At 43.9% G+C, this 15,000-nt stretch overlaps 1 protein-coding gene across 3 annotated transcripts in view; it reads left to right on the forward strand.

The window, feature by feature from the left end:
* LOC123514395 (high affinity cGMP-specific 3',5'-cyclic phosphodiesterase 9A-like) overlaps window positions 1-15,000 on the forward strand; it is a 459,159-nt gene that overhangs the window by 357,300 nt on the left and 86,859 nt on the right. For all 3 annotated transcript variants that reach the window (XM_045272307.1, XM_045272306.1, XM_045272305.1), the window contains 3 exons: window positions 7,694-7,795; window positions 8,825-8,960; window positions 9,178-9,300. In XM_045272307.1, coding sequence (XP_045128242.1) covers window positions 7,694-7,795; window positions 8,825-8,960; window positions 9,178-9,300 — 361 coding nt within the window. The remainder of the gene's footprint in view (window positions 1-7,693; window positions 7,796-8,824; window positions 8,961-9,177; window positions 9,301-15,000) is intronic.

The raw sequence follows: 15,000 nt of genomic DNA on the forward strand, positions 1-15,000 counted from the left end.
TTTTTTATTTATGAAGGAGTGTTTGACAAGTTGAAGAACACCACCACCACCAGTACCTTTTCTTGGCAACCTCTCTATCACTACTAGAACTACTACTACTACTACTACTACTACTACTACTACTACTACTACTACTACTACTACTACTACTACTACTACTACTACTACTACTACTACTACTACTACTACTACTACTACTACTACTACTACTACTACTACTACTACTACTTTTACTACTACTACTAAAATACCTCCACCCCATGTTTATTGATGCGTCAATTAGGGCTCCACTACTTGGAGGTCATTAGCCCCAACTCTCGCTAATGACTGTGGCATCCAACCATATCTAATACTCTATAATATAAACATTAGTTGTTAGCTATAAATTCACTCTACCTCTACTCTATCTACTCTTATGCCACTCTCCACCACTGTAGCCTCGCAGTCAAGGCCACTTAAATCTGCAGGTATGGGAGTGGAATGCCTTGTCCCCCTGAGACACAGGAGGGCTGATCTGAGGAGGGAGAATGAAAGACGGCACCTCATCCATGCGACGACATGGCTCCTTGGCTGGTGCTTCTTTTCTGCCATTAGGTCGGCTAGTCTTGAGTAGAAGCACTGAGCCTTGGAGCCCATCCCGCCAGATGTGGTGAAGACCAGAGGTGTGAAGCTGCCCTGGTCAACGTGTTGGATTCTCTCCCCATACGCTCGGATCTTCTCCTGCTCATTCTTGCGGTGGGCGGCCTCCAGGGAGAGTTCGTGGTGACAGGCGGCCATCGGGTCAAAGATCCGTATGTCCATGAATGCTTTCTGTCCCTTGTCCAGAACCCTCGTGCGCTGACGTCGACTCGAGCCTCGTTGGTGGTGTTGGCTGTTCTGTAGCGCAGGTGCTCGCCGTCTAGCGGTAGGAGGGTCGGTTCAGTGGAGACATCGTGGCACACCTCCTGAGCATGCTGGCGGTCAGATCTCTCACCTCATCGTGCCTGATACATACGAATCCCCTTTTGCACGTCATGGTGTGGTTGACGTCATTGGGGAACTACACACACAGGTACTGGGGAGTCCTTCCACCGGCCAGCCGTACCTCAGAGCAATGGCGTCGACAAATTCTTGTTTGTTGAGGCTGAAGCCCTTCGCTCCAATGGGCAGTGACGTTAGCCAGTTAGAGGCTCCTGTTTCCTGTGCAGTGTGGATTTTTCTCACTGTGGTTGCAGGCAGGATGTTTATCAGGTCTTCGAGACAGTTTCGTTGATGTTGTTGCCTGTCTCTAGATATAATTCGTCTTTGCTCAGTGACTGCACTTTGGGCTATTTCACCATGTGCGTCCTGAGCAATGATCTTCTCTGTGAGGGACCTGGTGAGCTTGAGGGAGTTGAGGTTCTCCACAGTCGCTAACTTCTTAGGGGAGGTGATTCCCATCCCGCCCAGTCTTGGTGGAAGTTCGAGCAGCGCCCTCTCCCCATCTCCGATGGTGTGGGATCTCAGTAACGCTGGGATGAAGGTGTTCCTTATCGAGACCTCCAGTGGTGCAAGGAGAGGGCTGATGCCTGGGATGGTGCGCATGGCGAATCTCCATCGATGCTGCAAGCCGTGGGTGTAGGCGGAGTAGGCTGCATGAGGCTCAGTCCTGGCCATGTCAGACAGGACCTCCACCTCATGTATCCACTCCTTCACCTTCTCTCCTATGTATTCCTTCTTGAACTCCTCTGTTCCGATGACAGCACCCAAATGCCGCTGTCCATCCTTTGTTATTATAACTCCACTGCCACTGAAGCTATCCACTGCACTGTCATAGTGTTCAGGCTTTACAATAAGGACGGACTTAGCGGCACTGGGTGTGTACCCTATGATGGGACCATTATCGTTCACTAAGCCCCACCATTTTTCAAGTCTGTTATTTTGCCGGCCCCTGACAGGTCATCCGCGTACGCCACTTGCTTCACACTCGTTTTCTCATATGAGATAACTTGTTGCAGCACTGAAAGTCCGAGGGCGTACATCGCCATGGCCACTGGGTCACCTTGTGTTGTCCCTTCCATGGACTTTAACACCTTAACACTATTACCACTATTACTACATATGTACAAATCCGAGGGGTCACTATATGTGTTTTCTACATAGTGTGCCAGAGAGGGACATTTTACTCGAATGTTATGAAGCATTGTTTTTCTGTTAATAGTGTTGAAAGCGTTTTTGGCGTCCACTAATAACACCGCTTCACAATTGTCTTCACTGAATATTTCCCTCATAGCGTGGATGGCGGCTTCCTCCTGCCTGCTGTCCTGCACACACTTGCAGGTTCCCCGCTGCCCTCCTCACGTCGTCCTTGACCACCGTCATGACGCATTTACCCACGATGCGTCTTATCACCTCGCCGATGCCAATTGGTCTGCATCCCGGCTTTTTGTCCAGCGGGATTAATCGGCATGCGGTGAGAGCCTCGACGTGGTGACAATTTGTGGTGGCAAGCTTCCTCGCCAGTGCTGCCAGGGCGCCGCATAGGTCGTTAGCGGCACTGCCACAGAGTGCGCCGCTCAACAGGCGACGCCACCCTCTAGCGTCTAGTCCTGAGGGACCAGCACTGCCGTGTGTCTGGAGAGACTTCTTCCAGATCATCTCTCCAGTTATCACCTCGTAGATGACATCATTGGGCTTGCGGAAAGGCCCCTGCATCCTGAGGCCCTCTTCGTCACTGGGGGGAGGATGTTTTTCCTTCAGCAGGTGGATGGTTTCCCTGGTGAGGGGCAACACACCACCTGACTGCTGTTCATTAAGTGCCCGCAGAGCCTTGGACACCTGTCCTTGCCGCATATTGCCAGCGAAATTACGGGCTTTGTCTTCCTGCCTTTGTTGGTTTCCTGATGGTCTTGGCAGCCTCTTCTGGATGGCTCGGGCTTCCTCCAGGAGCTCATCCAGTTGGTTGTTCTGCCATAGACCCACTCTTCTTGCGACGGCTTTCACGTTTTCCGCCACCTTCGCATTCCTATGTGTCTTTTGAAAGAAGAGTTTTGGCAGTGTGAAGAATAATTTCATCGCATACGGTGCGAGGGGTGACTCTTGTAAGTAATTGTTGAGGAGGATGACCATCTCTTGTACAATTTTGTTGGTGGCTGCACACTTTGGTGGATCGAACAGATGACATGTAGACCACCCAGCTAATTCTATGTAAGTGTTGTTCACCCACATGGTTGTTTCTTCTTCTGTTAGTCCTTTCCAGACTAAGTTTCTCCTCCCGTTTGTATGTCTCGCGGCGTACACGTTGTGTTACTACTACTACTACTACTACTACTACTACTACTACTACTACTACTACCACCCTCTCTGAGACGTGGGAATTGAAAGATAAACAGCGAGGGTAGTAGTAGTAGTACTAATGATAGTAGTAGTAGTAGTAGTATTAATAGTAGTAGTACTAGTAGTCGTAGTAGTAGTATTAGCAACAACAGCAGCAGCGGCGGCAATAGTGGTGGTAAGTGGTTGGTTGGTAGTAGTAGTAGCAGTGGTAGCAGTAGTAGCAGCAGTAGCAGTGGTAGCAGTAGTAGTGGTGGTAGCTGGTGGTGGTGGTGCTGCCAGCAGTGGTGGTGGTGGTGCTGGTGGTGACCAGTGGTGGCAGCAGTGATGGCAGTGGTGGTGCCAATGGTGGTGGTGGTAATAATGCCATTACCAGTGGTGATGCAGCAGTGGTGGTGGTGGTGGTGGTAGTGGTAGTGGTGGTAATAATGGTGCTAGTGGTGGTGGTAGTGGTAGTGGTAGCAGTAGTAGCAGTAGTAGTGGTGGTGGTAGTGGTGGTAGCAGTAGTAGGAATAGTAGAAGAAGTAATGACAGTAGTAGAAATATGAGTAATAGTGGTAGTAGTAGTAGTAGTAGTAGTAGTAGTAGTAGTAGTAGTAGTAGTAGTAGTAGTAGTAGTAGTAGTAGTAGTAGTAGTAATAGCAGTTGTTGTTGTAGTAGTTGTAGTAGTTCATTCGTTTTTTTTCCAAAATTATGCTTTTGGCAGAAAGCGTCAATGCTGGTTTTTAGTGAGACTCGTTCACTAACGCACCTACTACCCTCAAACGGAGGTGGGTAGGGTTTCAGGGTAGAAAACAAGTGAAGCAAAAAAACAACCAAAACTTTAGTGTACAACAGTTGTAACAAGAGTTATAGTCAACCGAAAATGTAGTTTTTGGAAATTCTGGTTCCTAGTAGTCTTCATACCTCTCTGTGTGAGAGAGGGTGATGACGACTGGAAAGTCTATTAGGTTCTGGCTCCTCTTCCTCTTAGGTCCCTGGTGGTTAGAACTTTTGGCCTGTGGCTTGGTGTACTTGAAGATCAAAGGATGGGGAGCCAACACCGTCTGAAGCGACGCCTCAGAAATGAGATTCTGGCAAAATTAATCCTGGTGCATAAGACCTTCAAGCACCTCCTGCGATTTGTCTCTTAAAAGCCTTTCTCCTGAGGGTCAGTCTATAATCCAACGCCCTCTCCAAATCAGGGCAGATTGTGAGAGAGTGTGCCTGAGCCAGTCCAGCATCTACAGTAGGGATAGTTTGAAGGACAAAGTGAATATCCCCTCTGGACACTTTGTAAGCTGCATTTAGCCAGGTCTTGTAACATCTGCGCTATCTGGAAACACCAGATGCCGTTGGGATTGTTAAAGGTGCCAAAAGGCACTCCTAGTGACTCCTGGTCAGCATGTGTCTTGCTACATGCTGAGCTTGCCATGGGAAGTTCACAGGAGGTAACAGTCGCGCCAGAAGAAACCCTCCAATGTGAGCATCCAGCGTGGCAGAGTCAGGAAAGAAGGAAAGGGGGGAAAGAAGCAAAGCAGGCGAAGAACCTCTCTACAACAGAGATGCCGGGAGACTCCTGGGGTCCGGTGGCAACTTCTTCCAGTTGATGAAATTCTGGCTCCCCGATGTGGTCATCCTCTTACACCAGCTTTGAGAGAGGACGAAGAGGCTAGAAAAGTTTCGGCAGTCACTGTATCCAGTGTGTCAATGGCCAGAGTAACAAAGATGGAGGGGAAAGAAGGATGAGATCCTTGGCGCGAGAGGCGAACCCTGTGGTATTAGAAGATCTCATAACCATCCTGCCTCACCCTTTCTCGTATCTCTAAGTCTGTCCTGGGTACCATATATGAGGAATCCGGTTTATTTTGCATGACAAGATGCCTGCCATCACAGTAGTACATTATAGGCCAAGAGGAAGGGACCTCGGCCCACTCAAAAGCAATCATATCTTCAGCCATGGATGGCAGGTAAAGGCGCTGACCCGGGACAGAATTGCCGTGAGAGTGAGTAGGAGAAAGCTGGCCTATTCCGGGTGCAGAAGCAGCTGGAGAAGGCATAGAACCGCTGGGTGCAGAAGCAGCAGAAGATCCCAGTAAGGTAGGGGAAGGAGAATGCCTATTCCTCTCCATCCCCTCCTTATGTTGCAGGAGGACTTTGGATTGGGAAAACATCTCCCAAATCTGCTCCGAGGAAGGTACCTGCTGACTAGGTGACGCAGTGGCACCTGCTGGTGATGGCGAGCGGGGTCTACAAGAAAACTGTGAAGATGACCCTGGAAAACTAGAAGGCTTGGGATGAAGGCACTGACACTGTTGACAAGGAAGTGGACGGAAGGCGGTCCCTGCTCTTGCTTCGGTCAGGAAAACGGCTACAGTCGCGGAAGATCCGTAAGGCACTTGCTAGATTCTCGTAAGGCCAATGCAGAAACACCCCACCCTTGTCACAGGCTCGGCTTTTAACAGACCAATAGTGTTTCAGGAAGGTATGTGCTGGATCCATTGAGGGGGACAGAGCCTGAAGAATAGCTGCAACTCACTGAGAGTCGGTATCACACTCTTAAGGAGGGAACTTATCCCCTTGCACACAAGTGGTTGTGACCATCGAAGGAAAACTTGGCTGAACAGCCTTCCTGAAAGCACTGGTGCCGCGTGTCTTGTGATGTGAGTCTGCCAAAAAAGATAAGGATGTAATATATATATATATATATATATATATATATATATATATATATATATATATATATATATATATATATATATATATATATACAGCTAGGTAAAGCGCTCTCCCTCCTAAGACTTGATTCGCACTATCGCTCCGCTCTCGCTCCGGTCATGGTCCTGGTGCATTCACATGTCTGGTCCGCTCTCGCTCCACTCTCGCTCCCATCATTTCCTCCCTCTGAACACCAGTGGAAGTCATGTGTGACTTTTCTCTGGCCGATTTGGGAATAATAGCCATTGCACATGACGAAGAAGAAGAAGAAATAAAACAAAATACAAAAAGAAAGAGATCATGGGTTCATCCCATGTTGCAAGAAAGGAAGAATGAAAGAGAATTCCATAGTTTGTTTTGTCTTATTGACGATAAGAGTAAATTCCAGAGCTACTTCAGAATAAACATCAGAACATTTGAGAAAATTCTATCAAAAATTAAGAGTGGTGTACCTCAGGGTATTGTCCTGTCACCTTCTAAACCAAACTTCTTGTCCTATTCAGTTATAGATTGGTTATGCTGCCTGAACTTTGCACGTCTTTTATAAAGCAATCCTTCAGAAAGTAAGCACATTATGCAGGAAAGTCACAGAACACCTAACTTCTGCTCTTTCTAAAATTTCTGGTTGGAGCAGAGTAAACTTAACATTGTTCAAATCCTCAAAAACTCAATTCTTCCATCTTTCAGGTCAACACAACCTTCCCGAAAACTTTCCCCTCCTCATCAATGGCGGTCTCCCTCTTCTGCTTTTAACATCCTCATTCTTTCCCTAACTTATAATCAAAACTGAAACCTTCACAACTCATCTCTAGCTAAAATATATTATATAATGTTAGGGCATTCTGAATTGTTTCTTCCAGTTTTTCTCACAGCTACAACTACTAACTCTGTACAGGGCCCTTATATACTCATGTATGGAGTATGCTTTACATTTAGGGGGGATTTCACAGGTTTTTTTTTTTTTTTTTTTTTTTTTGATAGGGTGAAACCAAAAGTTTTCGTCTTATCAACTTCCCGGTCCTGACCTCTGACCGACTGTCTTCAGCCTCTTTCTCACTGCCACAATGTTGCATCTATTGCTATCTTCTGTCAGTATTTTCATGCCAACTGCTCTTCTGATCTGTTAATTGCGTGCTTCCCCTACTTCTACTGCCTCATTGCACTATAATTTCTTTCTTTCATCCCTATTCTGTCCACCTCTCTAATGCATCCCTTTTTTTTCTGGTAAACTCTGAAACTCTTTGTGCTCTTCTTTATTTCTGCTTTATTATGGCCTGAAGGGAGGTTTCAAGCAATTTATTCCACTCTTTTGACGAATTTTTTGACAGTGTTCAGGAACCAGCACCTCAGTGAATTTTTTTTATTGCAATTTTTGTTCCGCTTGGCTGGTTCCCCTCTTACATGAACAAAATGTATGTGTATGAGTATGTGCGGTACGTATCTACGATTTTTACTTGTTTGTTTGAAATTTAAATATGAGCTTAAAGTGGGATAGATACTTTGGGTAGCAACACAGTGGTGTGGTGCACTGGTAGTGTGGATAGAAAAATTAAGCTGATACAAAATCTGGGCTTCAGTTTGGGCATATATGCGGAGATGGGCATAACCGGCTGTACTACTATATGATTTTTTTTTTTTTTTTTTTCCTGAAGACCAGATCTATACTCCATAATCAAATTTCTGATTACATTTCTTGTTCCCTTAGCGATGGTGTGGTAGGCAAGGACACTCAAGAACTCCTAAGATTACCCTCATTCAACAATTGGGCATGGGAGGACTGGGAAATTCTCCTGCTCCTGCAGCATATGTGAGTATCTGCCACCCCTGCCTCAAGTGCTTAGGGCTGAATCCCTACATGTTTTCCAGTAATGACATTCCTTTCTGTTCAATAGCTCTGTTGGTGGATGGCAATGTGTGTGTGTGTGTGTGTGTGTGTGTGTGTGTGTGTGTGTGTGTGTGTGTAATTCACCTCGGTCGCCTGCTGGTCACCCAGCCAGTCTTCCCCATTCCGGAGCGAGCTCAGAGCTCATAGACCGATCTTCGGATAGGACTGAGACCACAACACACTCCACACACCGGGAAAGCGAGGCCACAACCCCATCCCGTACCTATTTACTGCTAGGTGAACAGGGGCCACACATTAAGAGGCTTGCCAATTTGCCTCTCTGCCCCGGGACTCGAACCCGGCCCTCTCGATTGTGAGTCGAGCGTGCTAACCACTACACAAACGCGGTGGTGTGTGTGTGTGTGTGTGTGTGTGTGTGTGTGTGTGTGTGTGTGTGTGTGTGTGTGTGTGTAATTCACCTCGGTCGTCTGCTGATCACCCAGCCACTCTTCCCCATTACGGAGCGAGCTCAGAGCTCATAGTCCGATCTTCGGGTGTGTGTGTGTGTGTGTGTGTGTGTGTGTGTGTGTGTGTGTGTGTGTGTGTGTGTGTGTGTGTATTTGCATTCACCGTCGCCTGCTGGTCACCCAGCCAATGTTTCCCATTACCGAATGAGCTAAGAGCTCATAGACCGATCTTCGGGTAGGACTGAGACCACACCACACTCCACACACCGGGAAAGCAAGGCCACAACCTCTCAACTTATATCCCATACCTACTTTCTGTTGGTGAACAGGGGCTACACATTAAGAGGTTTGCCCATCTTGCCCGATCGCGCCCAGGACTGGAACGCGGGCCCTCTTAGTTGTGAGCTGAGTGTACTAACCACTCCACTATGCAGTGTGTGTGTGTGTGTGTGTGTGTGTGTGTGTGTGTGTGTATGTGTGTGTGTGTGTGTGCAGTCATTAATTTGGTCAGTTTGTAAGTCAATGAATTTCATTTAACCCTCAGGTATAATGATCTTGGACTCCTATCAAAGTTCGGGATTGAGACTGATGTGTTCCGGAGGTTCTTGTGCAGGGTATATCACTGCTATAACCAAGTGCCCTTCCACAACTTCATGCACGCTTTTTGTGTGACGCAAATGGTAAGGCACTGCTGTATCATTAGCATCTCTATAAGATTGTTTGACTGCCATAGATAGGACTCCTTCCCGAACATATGCAAACTTATAACCTTAAAGATTTTGATTCCTAAAGAATAATGAATTTTTAGTAAAATAATTTTGCTGTTAACTAAAAATGTTAGGTATACATTGTTAATATGACGTTGCTTGTGCCACTGTACTAAGCCCTTGTCGCCAGATGTACGGGATGATTTGCAAGTGTGACCTTCAGAGACGACTGGGCGACCTTGATGCCCTCATTTTGCTTACCTCCTGCATTTGTCATGACCTTGATCATCCGGGCTTCAACAATATTTACCAGGTGAGGGAAGAAAGTTACCTATAAAAAGTGCAAGCTGATCAAATCATAGAGAGAATATAAGTATCCCAATATTTTAGCTAACTCTGTTATCCCCGTTTGGGAACCAGCACCTCAGTGGGCCTTTTTTTCAGTCATTTTTCTTGCCCTTGGCCAATTTCGCCTCTTATATTAAGGGAAAAAGTATTAAAGACTATAGGTAAATTTTCTGCAATTCTGATTCTTTCAATACTCATGGCTTTCTTATACGTAGCAGCTTAATTTACTGGATGTAGGGGATACATCTTATTTCTTATGCATACGACTCTTAGATCATATCACTTAAGACTGGTAGAAAAAGGCTAGTTTACTTATCTCACATAGAATATTGGTGCTGTGCAGTCATCAGATGTACTATAGTAAAAGTCTGTTAATCTCAACACCAATAGTCCGAATTTCCCAATAATATGTTTTTTTTTTCAAAAGTGGGATAAAAATACTCCTTTACTGCCAAACCTAGGTCTCTGCGCAAACTCAAATGAGGCGCCAGATGAACCATAAGGGCCAGGGGTGGAACTCAAGGAAGTTCAATAAGGGAAGGCGACATAACATCACAAAAGTGAAGCTGATGCGCTATTGGTCCGCTATTGCCTCTATCCCTTTCAAGGCCCTGTCCCACACAGCACGATGTGAGGCGACTGTGCCATGAATCAGCATGACTTGCAGAGAAAATCTAACTATTATGTAAAAATATTCTGGAATCATGAAACCGCGAACGATACTCAAGGACTTATCGTGGTAGTCGTGCATTTTTCCGATTTATCACAAAAAAAGTAGTCTTCCCCTTATGTTTTGCAATTTATCGTCGAAATAAAACGTTACAGACCTATCGTATCGCAATCGGTGCACGTTCATGTGATTGTCATGTGGTATTCATCGTGTTCGTTGCATGGTCGTTGTATTCGTGACTGTCCAAAAATTGTAAGACAATCCAGTTGGTAGCATGATAACCGACCGAAAGCCGAACGATGATGGAACGATAACATGACGAGCCTATCACAAGAATAACATGTTATACCGAGGTGAATCACAATTAGAAACCGAGTTTTGGACGATAATAACACAATAAGCACGAAAATAAGTCAATAAATGTTTTGTAGGTCTCCCCCTATGGCCATGAAAAGTATATAGTGTAGTGGTCAAACGTAGCCGTGGTTCCATTGCCTTCCTCCAATCTGTGTCTTGTTTACTTGAAGTGTAATTTGTTGTAATATTTCGTTGAATATGGCGTGGTCGACCAGCAGGTAATATTTGTAGGAATCATGCTCATGTTCTTGGAGGTGTGACAGAAGTTGGTGGCAGTGGCCATACTGTTCCCTCTGTGCAATCCACGACTAAACAAACCATTTACGGGCATTCCTCTGTCGTTTCTTCTTTTGTTGTTAGTCAATGTTGAGGAGGTAGGTTAAATAAAGTTGAACCTTGAGGTTGTTGATCAGCGGACTATTCATTTCAAGTTTATCCATATAGTACTCATAGATGTCCTGCTGGGGAGGTGTGGAAAGGCCCATGTAGCCAGACATGTCCTGTCAGGAAGGGGATGAGAGACGTGGAGAGGGACATGTTGCACGGGATACGATGTTGTGACATCGGTGAATGATACTGTTAAATTGTGACGGGTATGTGTGGGCCCACAATTTATATATAAGCATGAATTTCGGTAAAAAAAAAAAAAGTGGTCGTTTCACGCTCGTGTTTGTTGAGCGGAATTTGTACAGTTCATTCAGTTGTCATCCTGTGGTTGTCTGATGTCGTTAAACATCGTATTATTATCGATGTACCTTCGAGTAGCATCTCATCTTTATCGTGTAGGTCGTGTGGCCATCGTGCTAGTGTCAAACTGGAATTGTGAAAAAAGATTGATAGCAACACGGTATATAGTTGTAATCTTAGTGATATCGTGTGCTCATCCCACAGGTATCCTGTGACTGTCTGAAGGGTCTCGTGAGCCGTGGGATTCGTCGGTTATCGTGCAAAAACTGCAAGTCATGTTCAATCGTGCGGCATTCGCCTCTCATCATGCTGTGTGGGACGCGGGCTTTACACCCAAAACATTACCAGCCGCCCATTGAAAATACATAGGAACGGCCGGGTTACGCTCTTTATTTTCCGTCTTATGTCTATGTTTTGAGGCCGCCTTCCATATATGTGAGCTTAATAAACTCTTATCGTGGCATACCGTGGCACGAAGATTTAGATGGTAAATCATACCGTACATGTAAATTAGATAATATATTGTTTTTCAGCCTTGGTGGACTTAGATGAGAGGTGGGAAGCTATCTTTGTGGGAAACGCATGTTTAGACCACATATGTGCATGCATACATGTACATGTAGATGTAGAAGACGCGTAAATATACATGTGCATATAAATAAAGGATAAATAAACTGTATATCAGATGAAAGTCAGCCTGAAGGTTGATCTTTCGTGGTACAGGAATTACTTAACAAAGATGATCTTAAATTCTCTCTCTCTCTCTCTCTCTCTCTCTCTCTCTCTCTCTCTCTCTCTCTCTCTCTCTCTAGGAGAGATATACTCTACTGTACATTAATATTCTCTCTCTCTCTCTCTCTCTCTCTCTCTCTCTCTCTCTCTCTCTCTCTCTCTCTCTCTCTCTCTCTCTCTCTCTCTCTCCAGCTTTTATTTAGAAAGATGTGTGATTTCATATCACTGCATTGAAAAAGCATCTAACAACTGAAATTTTACTTCATTGTTTGTTTCTTGCCATGTAATCTATTTAGGAGCGCACGAACACCCCTTTCCCTCCGCAAAAAAAAAAAAAAAAAAAAATCTCCATTTTCTACGTTAATACCGCTAACTTCCACGTCAAGTTAGGGAAGTGGTCGCTGGGGCGCCCCAACTATCACGTAAACTTACTGCTGAGTCATGTACCTATACAGGTTGTGTGTCAAAAGAAAACGCAAGGAGGAGACGAGGCAGGGTATCAACTTTCGCCTGAGAGTCTCACTCTCAAGTAGGGTTCGTTGGTGGGTTTGGGTTTAGGCTGAGAGGAGTGGGCAGAGGGCGTCCGATGGAGGGTTCTCCCATTGCGTAAAAGTAGTCAAGATCGCCTCTGATTAACACCGTTAATAACTGGTCTACATGACATATTTAAGAAACAATTGTATGGTTTACATAAGTCAAATCATCAGTTCTTTCTTTGTATTCCTGTAGTAATGAAAAACAAAATGGTAATTTCCCATTGCTTGAAGCAGAAACGTGAGCAAATAAAACAAAGAAAAATAAGACTTTTGTTGAACACCACCAAACACCATTTCAAAGTCCACATATTTCACTCAATAGATTGATTTCACACTTAAAAGAGCACAGGCGATTCTAACACAGAAGAGGCCTATATTATGGGTGTAAGTTGCCGATCGTAAGCGTTGCCCACAGCCTTTTATAAGCTCCGCCTACTGGTTTCACTTTTTTTAGTATGACAGAATCTTGGAGTAAGATGAGAGGAGAAGCTATCATATCACAAAAGTGAAGCCACTAAGCTCTGCCCCCTTTCCGGAAGTCAACCCTAAACATTGCTTTGCTGATGAAACACGTGCCATTCACCCACTTCAACTTTTTGCAATTATATGCTGGCTTGCTCGACCTATGGCTGCCCCAAGAGGAGTGACACTGAAGACAGCATTTCACCGATAAAACGTATTTCATGGTGACCATTGCATGAAATGCTAGGAACTGGGCGAGATCATGAGCCTGCCATAATGTCGTAGGAAATTACATGACAAGTTATCTAAAAAATTTCATTTGCATATTATCTTCTGTGAGATCCACACGCAATCAAGCTACATTGAAGCATTGCAGAATTCAATATATATCATCAGAAGAGCAATAAACACTTACTGTTAACTATAAGAAATGATGAATGATGAAATAAATCTTTGCATGTTTGTATGAGTATATCAGATACCTCTGCTACAATATTCCCTTTTTGACTGATTTTTACGACTTACACAAGCAAATAGAAATCAAGTTACTAGAATATATATAATTCCTATTCGTTTCATAGTTAATATTTATGCATTTTAATTTCTTGCAACATTAAATATTTCTGCAAAAACTGTTGGAGTAAGGGCGTCTTGAGCTATAAGGAGTGAAAGAATCATGGATCCCTCTTAACCTAACCTATTTATTCATTCATTTCTTTTTAATTGGAAAATTTTTAGGTCTACCTGTTTTAGGCCTTCAGTGGCCTCCAGTAAAGTCATGTCAGGGGCTGTCATTAATCCTTAAGCAATTAATCTATCACTGCTAATGATATAGTACCCAACTTCACCTAACCACTATATTGTAGAATAACAAACAGATATTATGCATCTTTCTATAAAAAAGTAGAAGAATTTCTCTCTCTCTCTCTCTCTCTCTTTATATATATATATATATATATATATATATATATATATATATATATATATATATATATATATATATATATATATATATATATATATACAGTAAACCCTCACTATAACGAACCAATTGGAAGGAAAGGCTTAACGTTATAATCGAAAGTTCATTGTCATCCAAGGGTCGGTAATCCATCTTTTATAACGACATAAATTCGCTATATAGGGGACCCTCGTGATTCGACCATTCGCAGTTCGAATTATTGCCAATTCGAACTCAGTTAATTAATACCCAATCCTCAAGGTTCGACCGACTGACTCGCCAATTCAACATTCATATCTCGCGCGCCACCCACCTGGTGAAAGATGCCGCCACCACAAATTCGTCCCCAGCCAGCCAGGCGGAAGTGTAAACTGACGCTATCCTGTGCCACACAAATTGGGCAAAAAGTAGCGGATTGAGCTACTTTTGAAGGGTATGCGTTACTTAAATTCATAATCCGGTACCTGCGATTTTTTGGGCTGCTTAATCCATGATATGTTTGGGCTGCTTGATGACATTATTGGGCTACATTTGCAATTTTTCTAAATGTTAACAATAATAGTGATGATATTAACAACATTAATAGAAGTAAGAATACTAATAATAGTAGTAATATTAACCGTGACATTGAGAACGTTGTAGTTATGGTGCTCTTTTTTTTTTTTTTTTGTGGTGAGTAGGCAACTAATGACATCACGCTTCTCTCGCCTCACCGTACGTCAAGAAAATGACTTACTAGATAATGCAAATCTTTAAAAAAAGTGATGCAGAGGAAGTGAAAGGAAAAATCTTTAAGACAATAAGAATAATTAAGTTTTTTTAAGAAGAAAAATATTTTGGTTAAATTTAGGTAAGAATGGAAAAAAATTATAAAAAGAAAAAAAGAAAGCCAGTGAAAACTTATGGAAAAAATGGTACATCGTGAAAGAGGACTCCACCTCCCTCCCCCTAACCCCATGGAAAGAAATGTGAGCGGATAGTGGTAAGTACAAAATATAGTAGTTAAAGTAATATTTACTAGTTTTTTGTATTGGGCTACATTGTGGTGAAATCCGCTACTTTTCAAGCGTGCAGGCCGCGCTTCGCCGTTGCACCTCCTGCCTCCATGCCGCTTTGACCATCCCGTGCAAAGCCACCTCCAGCCCCAGCTCTAAGAAGCACAATTTCCTGCCTTTCAAAGATAAGCTTAACCTTATAAGAAAGTGTGAGGCAGGTATAGCTCATAGTGTGGTTGCAATGCAAATCCCTAGATCAACAGTA

This window comes from Portunus trituberculatus, chromosome 37 (genome assembly GCF_017591435.1).
Source record: "Portunus trituberculatus isolate SZX2019 chromosome 37, ASM1759143v1, whole genome shotgun sequence".
Taxonomy (NCBI): domain Eukaryota; kingdom Metazoa; phylum Arthropoda; class Malacostraca; order Decapoda; family Portunidae; genus Portunus; species Portunus trituberculatus.